Source organism: Cetorhinus maximus, chromosome 14 (genome assembly GCF_964194155.1).
Source record: "Cetorhinus maximus chromosome 14, sCetMax3.hap1.1, whole genome shotgun sequence".
Taxonomy (NCBI): domain Eukaryota; kingdom Metazoa; phylum Chordata; class Chondrichthyes; order Lamniformes; family Cetorhinidae; genus Cetorhinus; species Cetorhinus maximus.
This window is the reverse complement of record NC_135892.1, coordinates 114083497-114103390: the sequence shown is the minus strand read 5'-3', so window position 1 is coordinate 114103390 and position 19894 is coordinate 114083497. Positions and strand designations below refer to the sequence as shown.

Genomic DNA, 19894 nt, shown 5'->3' with positions numbered 1-19894 from the left:
GCTTGGGTAGCATCTTCTGCCTGGGTAAAGACAGATTTAAAGTATTCGTTTACTATCTTAGCTATGCCCTCTGCCTCCATGTGTGAATACCTCTTTTGGTCCCTAATCCGACATACTCCTCCTTTTACCAATTTATATTTATATGCCTATAGAAGACTTTGGGATTCCAATTTATGGTTGTTGCCAGTCGCTTTTCATACTCCCTCTTTGTGACCCCCAACCCACCTAGGAGGCTCTGGATTTGTTTGACCTATCTTTCCCTTTTAAGGGAACATACCTTGACTGATGTGAGGATCTGATCATAGTGTCAACATGGGTATCAAACTATGTTTCTGATCCCTAAATGTAAGCATTTTTTTGATTTGTTGCTGGTGTCGCTGGCTGGGCCAGCATTTATTGCCCATGGGCATTTAAGAGTCAACTACATTGCTGTGGGTCTGGAATCACATTAAGGCCAGACCAGACCAGGGTAAGGATGGCAGATTTCCTTCCCAAAAGGGAGGACATTAGTGAACCAGGAGGGTTTTTTTCAACAATGGTTTCATGGTCATCATTAGGCTTTTAATTCAAGGTTTATTATTGAATTCAAGTTCCACCATCTGCTGTGGTGGGATTCACCCGGGTCCCCCCAGAGCATTACCCTGGGTCACTGGATTACCAGTCCAGTGACAATACCACTATGTCACCACCTCCCCCACAGAATCAAGCTCTCTGCCAGTGAATATCATGTGGGCTTTTCAGTCATACATCCAAATTCAGCAAATGGAATCACAGCTTGATACCCAACATGATCAGACCCCAACCTCAAGGAGATAGATGGGCGGATAGCTCATTTACTATTGCCTTCAAATAGTCAGAAGAATACTGCAGAAACTCAAGTTATTGGGACAGTAGAGGGAGCTTTAAGCTGTATTTCACCTATTGTGTGAGAGAGTTTGATGCAGCAAAGTGCAGGGAACCTTTTAGTACAGTAGGACAAAGTTCCGAAAGGACATTTTTACCACAATGATTGAGCCCCACTAGACTTTATTGATTCCAAACCATTGACAGATAAGCTCAGGCTAAATGATAGCTGTATACCCAGGTGCAGCTTGAAGACTTGAGAGCTGGAAAAACCCTGCAATGGATGATAAAACTGTAAAATTCACCTTCTGCAACAAGGCTCTGGAACCAACGCACCCCATAAAACCGGGACCAGGAATCGATTGAGAGTATTTTATTATTATTCATAAATAATTTAAAACAGTTTGATTTTTACACACTAAATTGGTTTTAGTACAATTCAACAACCGGTGCTGACTTATAATTTATTTCAAGGCACAACAGGTTAGATTTAAAGACAATGAATAAATCTGGTCAGGGTGGCTGAGAATATTGGAAGATATCATCCAGTAACCAGAGGGGAAAAAAGGGGTTGCTCTGTTATAGATGACTCTCCAGCACAGGATGAGCTATCTTCACCTCCTTCACAGATTCTCTTGGTTCTGGTCTTGACTACCTCCAGGTGAGATGACTCTGCAAATAGAGCTACAGCATTTCGCCAGGTTGAGGGCTCTCTGAATTGCTTAGTGTCGAGTAGTTCAGCTTTCTTCAATATTCCTAATCTTGCAGCTTTTCCAATCATTGCTTGGCCTATTATAACTTGGAGCCAAGGCCCCTAATACAAAAAAAATTGGCACTTGTAGAGAGTTGAGGAATACACAGAACATCATGTTCAACCTTTCAACAATCATTGACGTGATCTCCTCAGGATGGAGCACAGCACACCACTGATCTTCCAGCACTCAGTTTATAGCTGCCTGCTGTCATTTGGCTGCTACTCAGTGTACAGATTACTCATATCTATCATATTATGACAAACATCAATGTGTATGTGTGTGTTGGACTGACAAAGCAAACTATTTCCTGTGGAATTGTATTGGAAGCCAAATTCCCCGAACCTAGGATTGAAATGTTGGAAGATCTGTTCAGTCACTGCAGTTTTCATGACGTTAATCACAATTAGGAACTCTTCAGTTAATCAGGATATGACTCTAATCTGATTCAGTAATATCGCCTAATTTTTAAAAATTCATTCATGGGATGTGAGCGTTGCTGACTAGGCCAGCAATCATTGCCCATCCCTAATTACCCTCGCATGCAATGCCACCATGAAAGCATACTATGACAGACAAGGAAAGGATTCAATCCCTAGGCCTGTCCAGTACTGGAGCATTAACCCAACCCATACTATTTGTGCTTAATTGTGTTCATGGGCACTTAAGTGGAGCCATGAATTTAAAATAGTTTAAGTTTATAAGGCCATTAACAACAACACCTTTGTCATGTAGCACGTGACAACAGTCTCCAAGAAAGGCCATTAAGAAAGAGCTCGACAGTACTGGTATGGCAGTTCTAGTAAAGCTAGGGAACAGCAAAATTAAACTAATTTCCTCTGATAAAATAGCAGGATTATCATGAAATCAAGGAACACGGAGGAGAGGAAGATTGAAACTAATCGGCCTTGCATTAGATTATCCTTCCAATTCCTCACCAGCCAGAGAGCCCTTAATATGAAAATCTTGTCCTATGATTGACCATTAAATTGCTTAAGGCAGCTCCAAGATTAATGTGAAACAAGAACTCTTCAAACCAAACCACATAGACGTGTCCTCAGTTAACGCACAGTTGGTTCAAAGCAAGTACCTGTTCTGAAAGGACAGTCAGGGTCAGATTATCATGGAAAAGATCCAGCAACACTGGGTGTAGATGGCAAAAGTCTGTCCGGAAAAATACTCACTACACTCCTGTGAGTTCAGGGTACGTCCTTTGTTCAAGCAGGCAACTACATTTACAGTAACACCTTCATCTCCACATAGTGAGGGGGCCTGTGCATTCTTTGCACTCCAGTCTTCACCGCACTCTACTGGTGATGATGGGTGGTGTTCAAAATCTTTGGTTTGATTGAAAGGCCTTTACATAGGAGCAGAAGGAGGCCGATGTGCCCCTTACAAAATCAAAATACTGCAGATGCTAGAAATTTGAAATAAACACAGTGACCTGAAAAGTTAACTCTGTTTTAGATGCTACTTGACCTGCTGAGTTTTCCCAGCATTTTCTATACTTATTTCATTCAGCCCCTTGAGCCTGTTCCACAGCCTAGCTCCATATATCCCTTAATACATGTGGTTAGCAAAAATCTATCAATCTCAGGTTTAAAATTAACAATTGACCTACCATCAATTGCAGTTTGTGGGAATGTGTTCCAAACTCTGACCACCCTTAGTGTGAAGAAGTATTTCCTAATTTCATTCCAGGAAGGTCTGGCATTAATTTTAGAATATTCCCCTTATCCTAGTCTTCCCAACCAACAAAAATAGTTTCTCTCCGTCTGTGCTCCTGAATATCTTGAAAACTTTGATCAAATAACTATTCAAACTTCTAAATTCCAGCAAAGACAACCCTAGTTTGTATAATCTCACCTTGTAATGTAACATTTGGAATCTGGATGTTGTTCTGGTAAATCTACGCTGCACTCCCTATTGGGACCAATATATCCCACCCCCACCCACCCCCCACCCCCCCACCATGGTGTGGTGCCCAGAATCACTCACTAATTCCAGGTGCGATCTAACTGGAGTTTCTTAACAGCTGAAGCATGGCTTCTACCCCCTCCCTTGTATTCTAGCTCTCTAGATATAAATGCCAGCATTCTGTCAGCCTTTATTATTACCTCTGTCACTGAAGGTGGGCGGAGATAATGTTTTCATCACTGTTTGTAAACAATATATCTCAAAAACTAATGGACAGATTTCAGCAAAACTTGGTGCACAGATAGGGTACGGACCAAGGAAGAACTGATTCGTTTTTGGCAAAGATGTGGATCAGGATCTTGGAATGTCTTAAAGGATCCGTTAACGTTGGGAGATTGGGGAAAATTGACTTTTCTTTTAAGAATGCTGCAGGCTGTTTTATTTAGAATGCTGAATGCTTGTTTTAGAATCTTGTGGATTGTCTCAGCTGCTGTGGTGCAATTTGTCACAGCTGTCAAAATGTGAGCAGAGTTTTCAAAGCAGGTTGTTGGGTGTGAATTGGCCTGAAGCTGCCTCAGTGAGTTGGAAGCTTCCTAATACAAAGAGTTCTTTTTTCAGCTTTGTAGTTACAAAGTATCAACCAACCCAGGGAAGTGCCTCGAAGAAGAGCTGTATAATTGTAATAATGTTGAGTTAACATAGCATGGTGGAGGTGTGCACTCTACTAATGCCCTCTTCACTTGTTATTTTCTGTATCTGTTCATGACATTTTAATGATCATGTAGCTGGACCTCCAAATCTCTTTGGACTGCCACTTTTTCACCATTTTTATTTTATTTAGCTCCAAAGTGGATGACTTCTCATTTGCCTACATTGAAACCCATTTGCCACAGTTTTGCCTATTCGCTTAATCTATCACTGTCTCTTTATAATTTTATGTTTCCATACATAAAATATCACTTAGCTTTATGCCATCAGCAAATTTGGATTTGTGGATTTTTATTCCACCATCTAAATCATTAATTAATATGGTGAATCGCTGTGGCCACAGCACAGATCCTTGTGGGACACCACTAGTTGCATGCTGCAAATTGGAATACTTGTCCGTTATCCCTACTCTCTGTCTCCTGCCACGTAGCTAATTTTGTAACCAGGTCAATAATTTACCTTCAATTGCATGAGCTTCAACTTGAACTAACAGTCTCTTATGAGGGGCTTTATCAAATGCCTTCTGGAAGTCAATATAAATAACATTTTTGACTCAATTATCTGTCCCTGGTTCTGATATATGGCGCCATGACCCTGGTGTGATCTCCTGCAGTCATAGCCTAACCCTGGGTTGCAGGCATTTATACAGTGTAAACAGGGAGGGTTTAAATTAGCATTCAGTAGGCAGCTGCCGCAAAGGCGCAATGGGGAAGGGTCGCTGTCTAAGACCTTTCGGCCACAGCGCACCGAGGGGCTGGGAACTGTTTAAACCCCCTCGGGCTGTACAGCTCAAAATGAAAGGCTGTAAATGATTGTAATATTGTTTGTACTGATGTACCTGGTGATACATTTTGTAAAAGTTGAACCGGATTGTACCCCTGAAATGGTGTTTTTGGAATGGTTTGGAATGTGATTGAAGATATTTTATGAATAAAGTATATTTTTGCAAAAAAAAAGTGGGTGAGCACCTACAGAATAATGAGATCAGAAATTCCAACAGGAAGAAAGAAAGAGAACTGATTGGCTTCACAGTATAAAGCGTATAAAAAACTGCAGCATTCAAATTGCCTATAAAAGCACAGAGAGACAGCCCTAGGCGTATGAAAAGATGCTAGCCTGATAGTATGCAATGTGCAATACAGCACAGTGACACTTGCACCACACAACATGCAATAGCACACGGCAAGTTAATGAGCTCAAAGTTACTAAAGATCCTTACACAGTAAATCCAAATTAACCAAATGCTTATTTACTGCAGAACAGAAATACAATCTATAAAACAGCCAGGAGTAAACGGAAGAGGACAAGGAATGAAGCAACACTGAAGGGAGCTATGGAACGAGGCTTCAAGGCCAGGTACAGCCAACTGCTCCCATTCCCAACAGCGTAGAACATGTGAGCACAGTCTCAGGATAAAGGGTTGGCCATTTAGGTTTGAGATGAGAAAGGTTTTCTCGCAAAGGGCTGTAAATTTTTGGAATTCCCTACTCCAGAGGGTTCAGCCATTGAGCATATGCAAGTCTGAGAGTGATAGATTTCTGGACACTGAGAGATATGGGGATAGCGTGTGATTCAGCCGTGTCTTATTGAATAGTGGAACAGGGCCGTATGGTTCTATATCTTATCTATTTAACAGCAGGACAGTTATAGCAGTGTTTAACATTCCCTGCTCTTCATTTCCAACAATGGACTATTACAGCAGCATATGGCAAAGTGAAGCCCGCATTTCAGATACGAACGTTACAAAGAACACAAAAACAGAGCGCAGTCCTTCAGGGATTCTTTTGCAATCTACACAAATTCACTCCCCCTCTTCACAGTAAAATTTACAAAGTGGAAAGTCACACTTCAAACATATAATTTGCACAATATGGACCCAGCACCCCATTTTAAGACTTACAGCTTCACACACCATCAAAACAAGTTACTGACCTAGAGGCTTTTAATGGCATGTTAATTATATTGTTTAAGATACACAAGTGAAGGGCATTCTTTAATTAAGTATCTAGAGCACTTATGAACAGAGGCTGCCCCTTTAAGGAGCTATCATTTTTAAATTGATTTGTTTATTTGCCCATTTGTTAAAGTTGTACTCAAAAGGGTATAAAGGGAGTGGAGGCTGCTAATTTGTTCATCAGTTTATCTGTTATTTATTTTTATTGGTACTCAAAAAAAAAAAGTATAAACAGAGACTACCCCTTTAAGGGGCTATCGCTTTGATTTGTTTATTCGCCAATCTGTTAAAGGTGAGCTCAAAAAACTATAAACAGAGACTGGCTTTCAGAGGCCAGTGGACATCGCAGGGGCTGGAGTGCTTCCTCAGTCCCCAAAACGACATTTTACTTTAATTCGATAAGGTTCCTTTAAAATTTTTCTCCTTTGTTACAGTACCCCTTTAAGAAGCTATCACTTTAATTTGATTTGTTTATTTGCCTACTTGTTAAAGGTGTGCTCAAAAGAACAGAGACTGTTGGGACACTGGGGTGGTAGGTAGGAAGCAGACATATTTAATGCTGCATTCTGTAAATAAACCTATTATCAAGAAAAGTATTTTCTCAACTGGCTTGAGATTGAATTATCAGAACTGGGATTGAAGATTACGAGTGCTAGATAATACAAGATAATGGACTAGGGAAGGAGAATATAAACTAAACAGTTCTAGTCTGCATGACAAAACGTAGAAAGAGGATGTGATGTATTGATGGGTAGCTCACAAAACCAAAAGCAGCATGCAATAGTGATAAGGAAAACTAACCAGATCTTGAAATACAGCTTAAATCTCTGGAACCAGTAAAGGTTTCTGGACAGTCCGTCTACATTAAGTTATTGTTGCACAGGGACTAGTATAGCCACACTTGGAGCACTGGGCCAATTCTATAATTCACAAAGAGCGATGGTAGAATTGGGTGAGAAAACTAACTCAATTTCAGCAATCAGAAGGAGATCTCAGCTCCTCCTTCCACTTTATAACAGGACAAAAATAATACATTTTTTTAAAAAAAATGTTCTGCAGGCTGAATTGGAGAAAAACTATTGCCTCTGGCCGAGCAGCCATCAATTAGAATGGTCATTGAGAGTGAGAAGAGATGTTAAGAAAATACTACTTCACTCTGAATTGGTGTTTAGCTGTAGGAAGCTTTCTAGGTTGAAACCATTGTACCTTTCTGGGGAATGGTAGGTCTGAAGCAGAGAAAGTTGTAAGGTTTTAGGGAGAACAAGAGAGGGGGGTTTGATATAGATTGGCGTAGCATATACTGACTGCCTCCTGTGTTAGAAAAACTTAGCAGCAAGTCCCACAGAATGGAAAGATGGAGTTAATCTAACATTTACAGAGTTAAGCACCATCACTCTTGTATGAGTAGAAAATGAAACACTGAGGACTGAACATAGTGCTATCCTGGGGCTCGTCAGGGTAACCGGGGCCAAGGGGAATTTTCTACGCTACTTTATTTAGATTTTGACAAGCTTATATCATGTCCCAAGGGAAGGGGATAAGTTGTGTAGAGTCCACAACAGTGCAAACTCTGCAAAGCCCACTGTGACTCGGGTGATTCAAACTGAGCTCTCAGTACACTAAACAGGATGCCAGTTATAAAGCAGAAATTCAGCAGTTAGTGCAAATCACAATCTTTCGAGCTGCAGAGTTCCTGATTGAGAGTTAGTTAGATTTGAACTTCACTGTGATAAGCAGGGTTAATGTTGAAACTGTTAGACACAGTGTTGAGACCACACTGTAAGGTGCAAAATCAAGTTTTTTTTTAAAAAGGCACTAATTTCTCTGAAGAACTGCACTCAGGAAGGTCGAGCGCTGAAACTCTGTTGGCTCTGGTGTCTTCCAATAGGAAAGAGAACAAGTCCTTGTGTAGAGGGTAGAAAAATTTTCCTTTCACCCGCTGCAGTTCCTCTTGCGCTCACACCAGGTTTATCCTTTAAACCAACAGAGTCTTCAGTGACAGTCACACAGGAGCAACCTGGCAATGAGAACAGGGTTTAGTAGTCATTCCATTTCATGCAGGCACAACATGTGGAGTTGGGTAGTGTCTCAATATAGGGAATCGGAATATGGATTATTCCAATTATATTAAGTCTATATAACTATATCAAGTCCATCATGGAACATTCACGATATATAAAATTTGGTTTCATGTATACAATAAATCACTGGTTACTGTGCAAAATAAGAGCTCATGTTATAGGGATAATATATTAGCATGCGTAGAGGATTGGTTAGCTAAAATATTAGCCCGAATAGAACACTGATTAGCTAAAATATTAGCATGCATACAGGATTGGCTAGCTAAAATATTAACATGCATAGAGGGCTGGTTAGCTAATATATTAACATGCATAGAGGACTGGTTAGTTAAAATATTAGCATGCATACAGGATTGGTTAGCTAAAATATTAACATGCATAGAGGACTGGTTAGCTAACAGGAAGCAGAGAGTAGGGATAAATGGCCCTTTTTTGGGTTGGCAAGGTGTGATGAGCAGAGTGTCACAGGGATCAGTGCTGGGGCCTCGACTATTTACAATTTATCTCAATGACCTGGATGAAGGGGCGGAATGTATGGTTGCTAAATTTGCTAATGACACAAAGACAGGTAGGAAAATAAGTTGTGCAGAGGACATGAGTGGTCTGCAAAGGGATATAAACAGATTAAGTGAGTGGGCAAAAAATTTGGCAGATGGAGTATAATGTGGGAAAATGTGAACTTGCCCACTTTGGCAGGAAGAATAGAAAATCAGTATTTTATTTAAATGGAGGGAGATGGCAGAATTCAGTGGTACAGAGGGATCTGGGTGTCTTGGTACATGAATCACAAAAAGTTGGTATGCAGGTAGAGCAAGTGATTAGGAAGGCAAATGGAATGTTGGCGTTTATTGCAAAGGCAATGGGATATAAAAATGGGGATGTTTTGCGACAGTTGTACTGTGTACAGTTTTGGGCTCCTTATTTAAGAAAGGGTATAAGTGCATTAGAAGCAATCCAGAGAAGGTTCACTTGGCTGATACCTCAGATGTGGTGGTGAGGGAGGGGGGTTATCTTATGAGAAAAGGTTGAACAGGCTGGGCCTGTATCCATTTAGGAGAATGAGAGGTGACCTGATTGAAACCTATAAGATCCTGAGGGGACTTGACAGGGTGGATGTTAAAATGATGTTTCCCCTTGTGGGAGGGACTAGATCTAGGGGGACACAGGCCAGGATTTTCCCGCTCGGCGATTTGGAGTTGGGGCCCGCTCGCCGAGGGGAAAATGATGTGGGATGAGGTTGGGAGGAATCCCCGACGTCATCCCGGTCCCTTTAAATATTTAGGAAGGCGGGCGGACAGCGAAATCAGCTGTCCACCCACTGACTCGTCAATGGCCAATTGAGGCCATTGGCAGGATAATTAAAGTAAGTAAAGACCTGCCTGGCCAAGCTTAAGGCTGGTGGGCAGGCCAAGAGGCCCAGCGGGCTCCAGATTATTCATGAAACTTCATCCACTGGCGGGATGAAGTTTCATGTCCGTTTTGTAAAAAAGTAATGAAGTTTATGTGTTTTTTGTTAACATGTCCCATCTCGTGTGACATTGTCACATGAGGGGAACATGTTAATAATTTTATAATGTTTCTATTTTTACACTTTACTTACCTGTCACGAATCTCAGTGAGACAGGACTTTGCCTCAGGGAGCAGTGCGCATACGTGAAAGAGCGCACTTTGACAGATGGAGAATCCCTCCCCACCCCCCCCAGCACAGGGAGCGCATAGCGCTTCCCGTCGGGGGCGCCGCTGGGTGGGCCTTAATTGGCCCGCCCGCTCAAAATGGCGGCGGGCCCTGTTTCAGTGGCGGGGGTTGGCTGCCCGCCCGCTGCCGAGCCGGTGGGGCCCGCACATCATCCGAGGGCTAGATTCTGCCCACAGTTTAAAATAAGGGGCCTCCCATTTAAGTGGGGGGGGGGTGAGGAGAATTTTTTTTTTCTCTCAGGGGGCTGTGAATCTTTGGAACTTTGCCCCAGAGAGTGGCAGAGGCAGGGTCATTGAGTATTTTTAAGGCAGGGGTAGATGGATTCTTAGCTCCCTTAACTTCAAGGGAGTCAAAGGTTATCAGGGGTAGGTGGGATGTGAAGTTGAGGCCACAATCAGATCAGCCATGATCTTATTGAATGGCAGAGCAGGCTCGAGGGGCTGAATGGCCTACTCCTGCTCCTAATTCATATGTTCATAGTTACAGGAATCCAAGAGAAACAGCCAAGAGCCCAAGAGCAATACAATGAGGACACAATGCTAATCAGTTCTGCTCTAACCACAGACCTAATACTGGATCCCGCCCCCCTTAATATCCTGACAGACACCTCACCACAAGTACTCCAGGGTGCCTCAAGGTGAATGCAATAAATATCTACTAAATTGTGCAACAAGTTTAACACTTTTCAAGAAATTACAGTATTCAGTTCCGGGAGTTACACCTCAGGAAGGGTATATTGGGCCTGGAGAGGCTGCAACACAGATTCACCAGAACGATACCGGTGCTAAAAAGGATTGAATGCATCGACTAAGCTTGTATTCCCTTGAGTTTAGTGGGTTGTGGTTTTTAAAATGATAAAGGGATTTGGTCAGGGTAGATGGAAGAGAAACAATTTTCTCCGGTGGGGGGAAAATCCAGAACACGGGGACAAAACCTTAATATTAAAGCCAAGCCCTTCAGGAGTGATGTCTCCTCACAAACTGTGGTGGCAACTTGGAACTCTCTCCCACAAAGGGCTGCGGCTGCTGAGGGGGCAATTAGCATCTTCAAGACCAAGTTTGATAAATTTTTGTTTCTTAAGCATATCAGGGGATATGGACCCCCTTAAATGGGATATGAAGCTGGTAAATCGATTTGGGATACATATCTGACTGAACGGTAGAATAGGTTCGAGGGGCTGGATCGCTTCCTTCTGCTGCTGTGAACAGCTCATGTTACTGGACAGGTGACTGGCAGGGCTTGGAATAGTCACTGCACATACCCACATGCACCTTTTCCATCTGGTCACCAACTCCAGTAAATTGAAACAGCCAAAATCACAGAAAAGACAATGGTCCCAGCCGTACCAATTACGATATTCCAAGGTGAGCCTGCAACTGGGAGAGGGGCAGGGGAAAGAAAAAGCATTCTTATGTCATTTCAGCGGTTAAACAGAAGCAGCAGCTAAACATTGAATACCTGTTGTTTGCTAAGTCAGGAATTACTGTGACCTGAGAGCTGCAGCATTGTGACCTCAGCCCAACTCCACATCCCTGGGTTAACCACCACTCAGTTTCCATGCCAATTGGACTGAGGTATATTTTTTAAAGTGTACCTGGGGTTGAATTTCCTCCCGGACGTTCCAGCTGTATTGCTGCGGCTTCAACAGAAAGCTGGACTAAGCATGGTAGCGAGAGAGAGAATTTACTCCACCCTTTGTTTCAGTCACCATCTCAAACTGCTGTCCTCTTTTCCTCACTTAATCTTTATTTCCTCACCCCATCAGCAGCTTTTGTTTTAAGATTCGTTTGATATTTTAAAACCGCACCCGAAATTCCAGCTGTCCATATCCAAACTCCCGCCAAGTCCCTTTCACCCATCGCTCCTGGGCTCACTGACTTACATTGGCTCCTGGTCCGGAAACAGCTCGATTTTAAAATTCTCATCCTAGTTTTCAAACCCCTCTCTGGCCCTCTCTACTCCCTATCTCTGTAACCTCCCCCCGCTCCACAATGCTGTAAGATCTCTGCACCCCTCCAATTCTTGGACTCCTGTCTTATCCCCAAACTCCTTCAGTCATCCATGGCAGCTGTGCCATCAGTTGACAAGGCCCTATGCTCTCTAAGCCTCTCTGTCTTTTATACCTCTCTCCCTCCTCCTTAAAACAGCCAAGCTTTTGATCGCCTGACTTAATGCCTCATTCCATGGATGCATGTTAAATGTTGTTGGACAGCCCTCCTGTGAAGATCTGCACAACCCCAGGTCAAACATGGCTGCTTTCCAACTATTTTCAGTTTCCTTCTCTGCACTTCTCCCTCCGCCTGTCTGTCCCAATAAGAGAAAGCAGGACCCCTGGTAGAGACCTGCTGCCCACTCCCATTGTCCCTGACAATCAAGCCTGAAGCTGGAACCCAACCACAGCTTGAGTACAGACATGCACCAAGCTCCCATTGTGTCCACTCCCCTCTCTTCTCCCTCCTTCCTTTTTCCTTCTCTAAGACAAGATTGGTGGGATTGAGACAATTACTGGGGGAAAAAATATCACTTTCAACACTGCTCCTTCCCCACACAAAAAACACCCTTGGTTACTGTTACTTATGCCCAGTGCCTATGCTTTAGGAACATAAGATGGCCATTCAGCTCCACAATTCAATTAAATCACAGCTGTTCTATACCTTTAACTATCTTTCTGACTTTTCTCCATATTCCTTGCTATCCCTCAACTTGCTTGAACGATGTTACACTTCCCCATGTTGAATTCCATCAGCAGTTCTTTTACTCACTGAATTGGACTTTGTAACTTTGTCTCTATTCACACAGTTTTACTGTAGCTTCTTAGATTTGTCAGCAAACTCGGATACATAATGTTCTTGTTGAGTATTTGTGCCTCGAATAATAAACAAGGAGGCTGCTCTCACACGTAATGGGGACCAACAAGCAGTGAACAGACTGCGCTTTGATGCAATCTTCACTTAATGGGACTACAGCTGCTGAATAGAAGTGTACAGGAGTAAACACACCTTGGTTATAGCATTTCAGACACCGTTAAACACATCACTTCTATACTTACTCAGAACTACAAAGACAAATGAGACCACGTCGCCCAAGTGTTGGTCCATCATGGTGCAGGTGTAATTGCTGACAGATCCATGGTCTAACCTGATTGTACTCCTCATGTGGATAATCCCATCTGTACTGTTGATTCTCTCCGTGTGCGCATTTTTGGTCAGCTGCATCCCATGTCCATTTTCCCAGATAACAGTTGGCTCTGGGAACCATCCGGATGATTCACAGACCAACATGGGGACGCCCTGGTCAGTGACGTAGGAGTGGATGACTGGCTGCTCACCAACAGCTGTGAGGGAAGAGAAAACATCTATAATGGAGCACACGCTAACCAGAGAAACCCCTATCTCCCAGGACCCCTCTAACCCTGGCTTCGCCCAGCCCCGGGATACTTGTAACATGGTCCCACACCCCCAACCTTGGGACCCTCATAACACGACCCCGTTCCAACCAAGGACTGCACAATGGCCTCCAACGCCCCTGCGCCACATTAATATGTCACCCCACCACCCAAAGATCCCTTTAACATGGCCTGTCCCCCACCCCAAGGGTCCTTTCAACATGAGCTCTGTTCCCCCATTACTTTAAGGGGCCTTAGGATACTGGCCACATTCAAAGTCCACATCCTAGTGACCTCTTTAATACAAGGACCCCCACCACTGCCTCCCCACCCAATGACCTCAAACACAGGCAACACCAGGCAATACCCACTGACCCCTTTAATACAGGCAGTGCCCATGGTTGGCAATGTGTGTCATCTGTATGGTTGATATACAAGAAATACCAGAGACTGTCACAGTAATACTGCAAAATGGATCGAAATTTTTCAGTCTTGTCTTTCATCCCAAATGCCAGTAATAAAACATAGGAGGTGACCATTCGGTCCATCGTGCCTGTGCTAGCTCTTTGAAAGGACAACCAATTTGTCCCACTCTCCCTTCCGTTCCTCATAGCTTTGCAAGTTTTCACTTTTCAAGTATTTATACAATTTTCTTTTGAAATTTGCAATTAAATCTGCTTCCACTGTCCTTTCAGGCAGCAGAATCCAAATCACAATAACTCGCTGTGTAAAATATTCCTCCTCACCTCTGCAGTCAATCTATGCAGTTCAGCCAAATTTTTAGTCGGATTAAAGGACCATACGTTTTAAACCTCTGATGGAATGTAGCAGCAAAATGGATTAAGCAAAGAATGAAGGGGCTGAACAGCGGGATATATCCTGTCTCAATGTGACCCCATGGATAGAGACTCACATGTACTGACACAGCCACCAGCACTAATCGGCAACTTAACATTCTATCCAATAAGTTTTATCTTTTCAGTTGGAAGTTTAGAAACTGAAAATGCAGCTGGTGCTTTAGTATAATACTAAGAACTGCATAGTAATGCAATGAAAAATTCCCAGATAAAAGCTACTTGTGACATCAAGCATCCTTCTGTGTACTTACACCAACTTAAATAACTTCTCCCAGCACCAGGCGCTAGCGTGTATAGAAATAGGAGGATAAGCAGACTGAATGTATGGCCATTAAGATGGTGCAAGAGGGAGGGCTTAACACTCGTGGGACATTGGGACCTGTTCTGGGGGAGATGGGATCTGTAGAGGCTGCACAGGTTGTACCCAAACAGAGCCAGGACTGAGTTCCTTGCGGGGTCATTTGCTAGTGCTATTAGGTTTAAGCTAACTCGGCAGGGGTGCGGGAACCAGGAGGTAATATCAGAGAGGAATACCAAAGTGCACAGAATACTTTGAGAGATAGATAGCACCAGAGTAGGAAATAGTAAGAAGAAAGTAATAAAGTCTTACATCAGGATTACTGTCCACGCATGTGAATGTGTGGAGTGTGGGAGATAAGATTGGCGAGTTACAGGTGCAGGTTGCATTAGGAAATGTGATGTCATAGCTCTCCCAGGCTCAAAGATGGCAGGACTGGGTATTAAATATTCCTGGTTCTAAGGTGTTTAGGAAAGGAAGAAAAGCAAAGGGGGAGGCAGTGGGGGGAAATGGCAGTATTGATTAAGGAGAACATTACAGTGCTGGAGAGAGAGAGAGAGGATGCCCCACAGGGGTCAAGGACAGAATCGATTTGGCTAGAGCTAAGGAACAAAAAGGGTGCAATTACATTGCTCGGTGTAGTCTGTAGGCCACCATCTAATGGGAAGGATGTAGGGGAATGAATCTGCAGGGAAATTACAGGGAGGTACAAAAATTCTGAAGTAATTATAATGGGGGACTTTAATAATCCCAATATACATTGGCATAGTAATAGTGTAAAGGGCAGAGAGGGGCAAGAGTTCTGGAGGAATGTTTAAGGTGGAGCTCATCGAGGGTCAGTGTTAAGACCCCTGCTCTTCCTGATATATTTTAATGACCTCAACCTTGGTGTACAGGACACAGTTTCAAAGTTGTGGACAATACAAAACTTGGAAGCACTATGAATTGTGAGGAGGGTAGTGTAGAAACTTCACCCTCTTGCTTATCAAGAATCTACCTCCCTCTGCCTTACAAGTATTCAAAGATTCTGCTTACACCACCGTTTGAGGAAGGGTTGCAAAGACTCACGATCCTGGGAGAAAGATTTTTCCCTCATCTCTGTCTTAAATGAGCAACACCTTATTTTTAAACAGTGACCTCAGTTCTAGGTTCTCACACAAGAAGAAACATCCTCTCCACATCCACCTTGTCAAAGCACCTCAGGATCTTGTATGTTTCAAAACAAGTCACCTCTTACTCTTCTAAACTCCAGTGGATACAAGCCTAACCTGTCCAACCTTTCCTCATAAGACAACCCACCCATTCCTGATATTAGCCTAGTAAACTTTCTCTGAACTGCTTCCAACGCGTTTACATCCTCCTTAAATAAGGAGACCAGTACTGTGCACAATACTCCAGATGTGGTCTCACCAGTGCCCTGTACAACTGAAGCATAACCTTCCTACTTTTGTAATCAATTTCCCTCATAATAAATGATAACATTCTATTAGCTTTCCTAATTACCTGCTGTACCTGCATACTTAACCTTTTGTGATTCATGCACTAGGACACCCAGATCCCTCTGAATCTCAGAGCTCCGCAATTTCTCACAATTTAGAATATAATATGCTTCTTATTTCTTTTTCCGGCCAAAATGGACAATTACACATTTGCCCACATTATACTTAATTTCCCAGATCTTTGCCCACTAAGTTATCCTATCTATATCCTTTTGTAGCCTCCTTATGTCCTCTTCACATCTTACCTTCCTATCTATCTTTGTGTCACCAGCAAATTTAGCAATCATACCATTGGTCCCTTCATTCTCTGATCCTCTGACAGTGCAGCACTCCCTCCGTGCTGCACTGGGATTGTTAACTTGGATCTTATGCTTAATTCTGCAACTCAAAGTCATGATCTTTCAATTCAAAGTGCTGTCTGTAGCATAATGGGTTAATAGCTATGGTAATGAGGTAGTGTTATGTATCATGATGTAACAGCGGCATCAGCAGTCATGTGTTAGAGACTCGGTAGAGAGGATGGAAGACAAGAGAGATGTACTTACCTAGTAGTTTATTATGTATATAGTGTAAATAAAGTAGTTTTGAAGAAATCTAATTGAATCAGACCTATGTCACTCACAAGTAGAGGGAAACCTTCCCAGTGTAGATTAGATCACAAGATAGAACATAGAAAGTTTATGGCACAGAAAGAGGCCACTTGGCCCATCGTGTCTGTGCCGGCCAAAATAAGAGCCACTCAGCCTAATCCCATTTTCCAGCATTTGGTCCGTAACCCTGCAAGTTATGGCACTTGAGGTGCATTTTTGCTCATCCCTAGTTGCCCTTGAGAAGGTGGGGGTGAGCTGCCTTCTTGAGCCACTGTAGTCCATGTGGTGTAGGTACATCCACAGTGCTCTTAGGGAGGGAATTCCAGGATTTTGACCCAGTGACAGTGAAGGAACGGCTGATATATTTCCAGATCAGGATGGTGAGTGACTTGGAGGGGAACTTCCAGGTGGTGGTGTCCCCATGCATCCACTTCCCTTGTTCTTCTAGGTGGTAGAGGTTGTGGGTTGGGAAGTGCTGTTGAAGGAGCCTAAGTAAGTTGCTGAGGTGCATCTTGTAGATGGTACACACCGCTGCCACTGTGCATCGGCGGTGGATGGGGTGCCAATCAAGCGGGGCTGCTTTGTCCTGGATGGTGTCAAGCTTCTTGAGTGTTGTTGGAGCTGCACTCATCTAGGCAAGTGGAGAATATTCCATCACACCCCTGACTTGTGCCTTGTAGATGGTGGACAGGCTTTGGGGAACTCAGGAGGTGAGCTACTCATAGCAGGATTCCCAGCCTCTGACCTGCTTTTGGAGTCACAGTATTTACATGGCTAGTCCAGTTCAGTTTCTGGTCATCAGTAACCCCCAGGATGTTGATAGTGGGGATTCAGTGATGGTAATGCCATTGAATGTCAAGGGGCGATGACTAGATTCTTGCTTGTTGGAGATGGTCATTGCCTGGCACTTGTGTGGCACGAATGTTACTTGCCACTTCAGCCCAAGCGATATTCGTGGCATAAAAGTTCCAAGCAATGACCAGAGTGAGCAAGGAAGCTGGAGGGCCTCTTTAGACAGGTGTGGTCAGCCTGAGTTAGGTATAAATGTTAAGTACAGACCAGGTACCATTCAGTACAGGTCACACACTTCTGGTTATTGGACTGGAATCCAGTTTCTGTTTACTACAAGAGTATATAACCACGTATACAATAGGATTGAGAATATTTGCTTCTCCCTACCTCTTACTCCCACTGTAACCATAATCTCATTACTTTGGGATTGGTTGGTGACAGAGAGTCTGTAGATTCCTGAATCAGACAGAGTCACATTCTTCAATTTCAGGGACACATTCCCTTTCGGGATTTCATTATCACAGACCTCAGCTCTGTCCTGGTAGCTGGGGTTCTGCTCTCCCACACTGCTATGGCTCACTGTGTAATTGTAGATTATCCCCATAGTCTCCATCTTCATCCAGTTGAAAGCAATGGCACTCGGTTCATCTGCAGGATGGTAATGGCAGCTGATAACAAGATCTTCTCCAGCCTTCACTGTGATTTCATCCTCAACACAATTAACCTTCAAATCACCTGTAACAAACATGACACAGGATCATTGGCCAGCATCTCAGATATTAACAAGTGTGAGGGAGCTGGATTAACATCAGTAGAGATACAGTCAGTAACACAGGGCGCTGGGGTGAGGGGTTACTGAGTAACAGTGTGAGGGAGCTGCATTAGCATCAGTAGAGATACAGTCAGTAACACAGGGCGCTGGGGGAGACAGGGGTTACTGAGTGACAGTGTGAGGGAGCTGGATTAACATCAGTAGAGATACAGTCAGTAACACAAGGCGCTGGGGTGAGGGGTTACTGAGTGACAGTGTGAGGGAGCTGGATTAGCATCAGTAGAGATACAGTCAGTAACACAGGGCGCTGGGGGAAGAGGGGTTACTGAGTGACAGTGTGAGGGAGCTGGATTAACATCAGTAGAGATACAGTCAATAACACAGGGCGCTGGGGGGAGAGGGGTTACTGAGTGACAGTGTGAGGGAGCTGGATTAACATCAGTAAAGATACAGTCAGTAACACAGGGTGCTGGGGGGAGAGGGGTTACTGAGTGACAGTGAGAGGGAGCTGGATTGACATGAGTAGAAATACAGTCAGTAACACAGGGCACTGTAGGGGTGGTGTGGTGGGGGGGAGAAGTTACTTCGTGTGAGGGAGCTGGATTAAAATAAATAGAAATAGTCAGTCGCACAGTGATCCCCGAAATCCTATACATTTCGGAGACTTGGACAAGCTACAACAGGCACCTCGAAGCACTGGAGAAGAATCACCACCGGTTGGGCCTTCACAAGATCCTCCAAATCCAGTGGCAAAAAAGGTCCAGCATCGAGGGGCTAATCGCAAAACCAGCTCCGCAGGGCGGGATGTGCTGCTTGTGTGCCTGACACCAAACTCCCAAAGCAAATGCATTGCTCAGGACACCATCGTGGCAGGAGATTCCCAGGAGAGCAGTGGAGACGCTTTGGGATGTCCTCAAAACATCCCTGAAGAGGTCAAACCCACTGACTCATGGGAGTCCCTGGATGGTGACCGACCAAAATGGAGACGGTTTAATCGGGAAGGCACTGAGCACATCGAGCGACTTCGTCAGGAACGTGCAGAGACGAAGACGAGGTGTTGGAGGAAGAGCACAAACCTCCGATTGACCGATCTACCCAACCCTTCAAACACCACCTGCCCCATATCAACCATCTCAGAACCCGTCAAACTGGACTGGAAGCAAGTCATCCTCGATCCCAAGAGACTGTCTAAGAAGCTAAGAAGAACAACACAGGGTTGTGGGGGAGGGAGGGCTTACTGAGTAACAGTGCGACGGGCAGATGCTGGCAGACAGGCAAGCACTGACAGGCAGGTAGAAGCTGACAGGTAGTCACCGACAGGCAGGCGCTGACAGGCAGACAGGCGCTGATAGGCAGACAGGCGCTGACAGGCACTGACAGGCAGACAGGCACTGACAGACAGACAGGCACTGACAGACAGACAGGCACTGACAGACAGACAGGCACTGACAGGCGCTGACAGGCGCCTACAGGCACCGACAGGCACTGACAGTCAGACAGGCACTGACAGGCAAACAGAGCCACATACTCACCATCTGTAAAGCCCTGAGCAGCAGCCAGTATTATGATGAAATGAGCGAGTGAAACAAAGAGCCGACTCATTCTGCTACAAGAGATGAAATGTTATCAAAACAAAAGAAAACATAGGTTCAGAGACACCATGATACCAGCACATGTCACCAATATTCCTGCTCCATCTGCAATAGAAATGAGAGTGAGTTCAGTTTTCCATTTAATTAACAGGAATGAT

The 19894-nt window shown here is 43.9% G+C and overlaps 1 protein-coding gene across 1 annotated transcript in view; it reads right to left on the bottom strand.

Annotated features, from left to right (window-relative positions):
• Positions 1-1201: 1201 nt before the first annotated feature.
• The window catches only part of LOC144689985 (butyrophilin-like protein 8), a 53327-nt gene continuing 34634 nt past the window's right edge, over positions 1202-19894 (bottom strand). The window contains exons 2-6 of the mRNA XM_078557523.1: positions 19677-19750; positions 17760-18107; positions 13001-13285; positions 11213-11327; positions 1202-1657 (exon numbers count right to left, since the gene is read on the bottom strand). Of these exons, the coding sequence (XP_078413649.1) occupies positions 11236-11327; positions 13001-13285; positions 17760-18107; positions 19677-19746 (795 nt within the window). The 5' untranslated portion in view covers positions 19747-19750 and the 3' untranslated portion in view covers positions 1202-1657; positions 11213-11235. The remainder of the gene's footprint in view (positions 1658-11212; positions 11328-13000; positions 13286-17759; positions 18108-19676; positions 19751-19894) is intronic.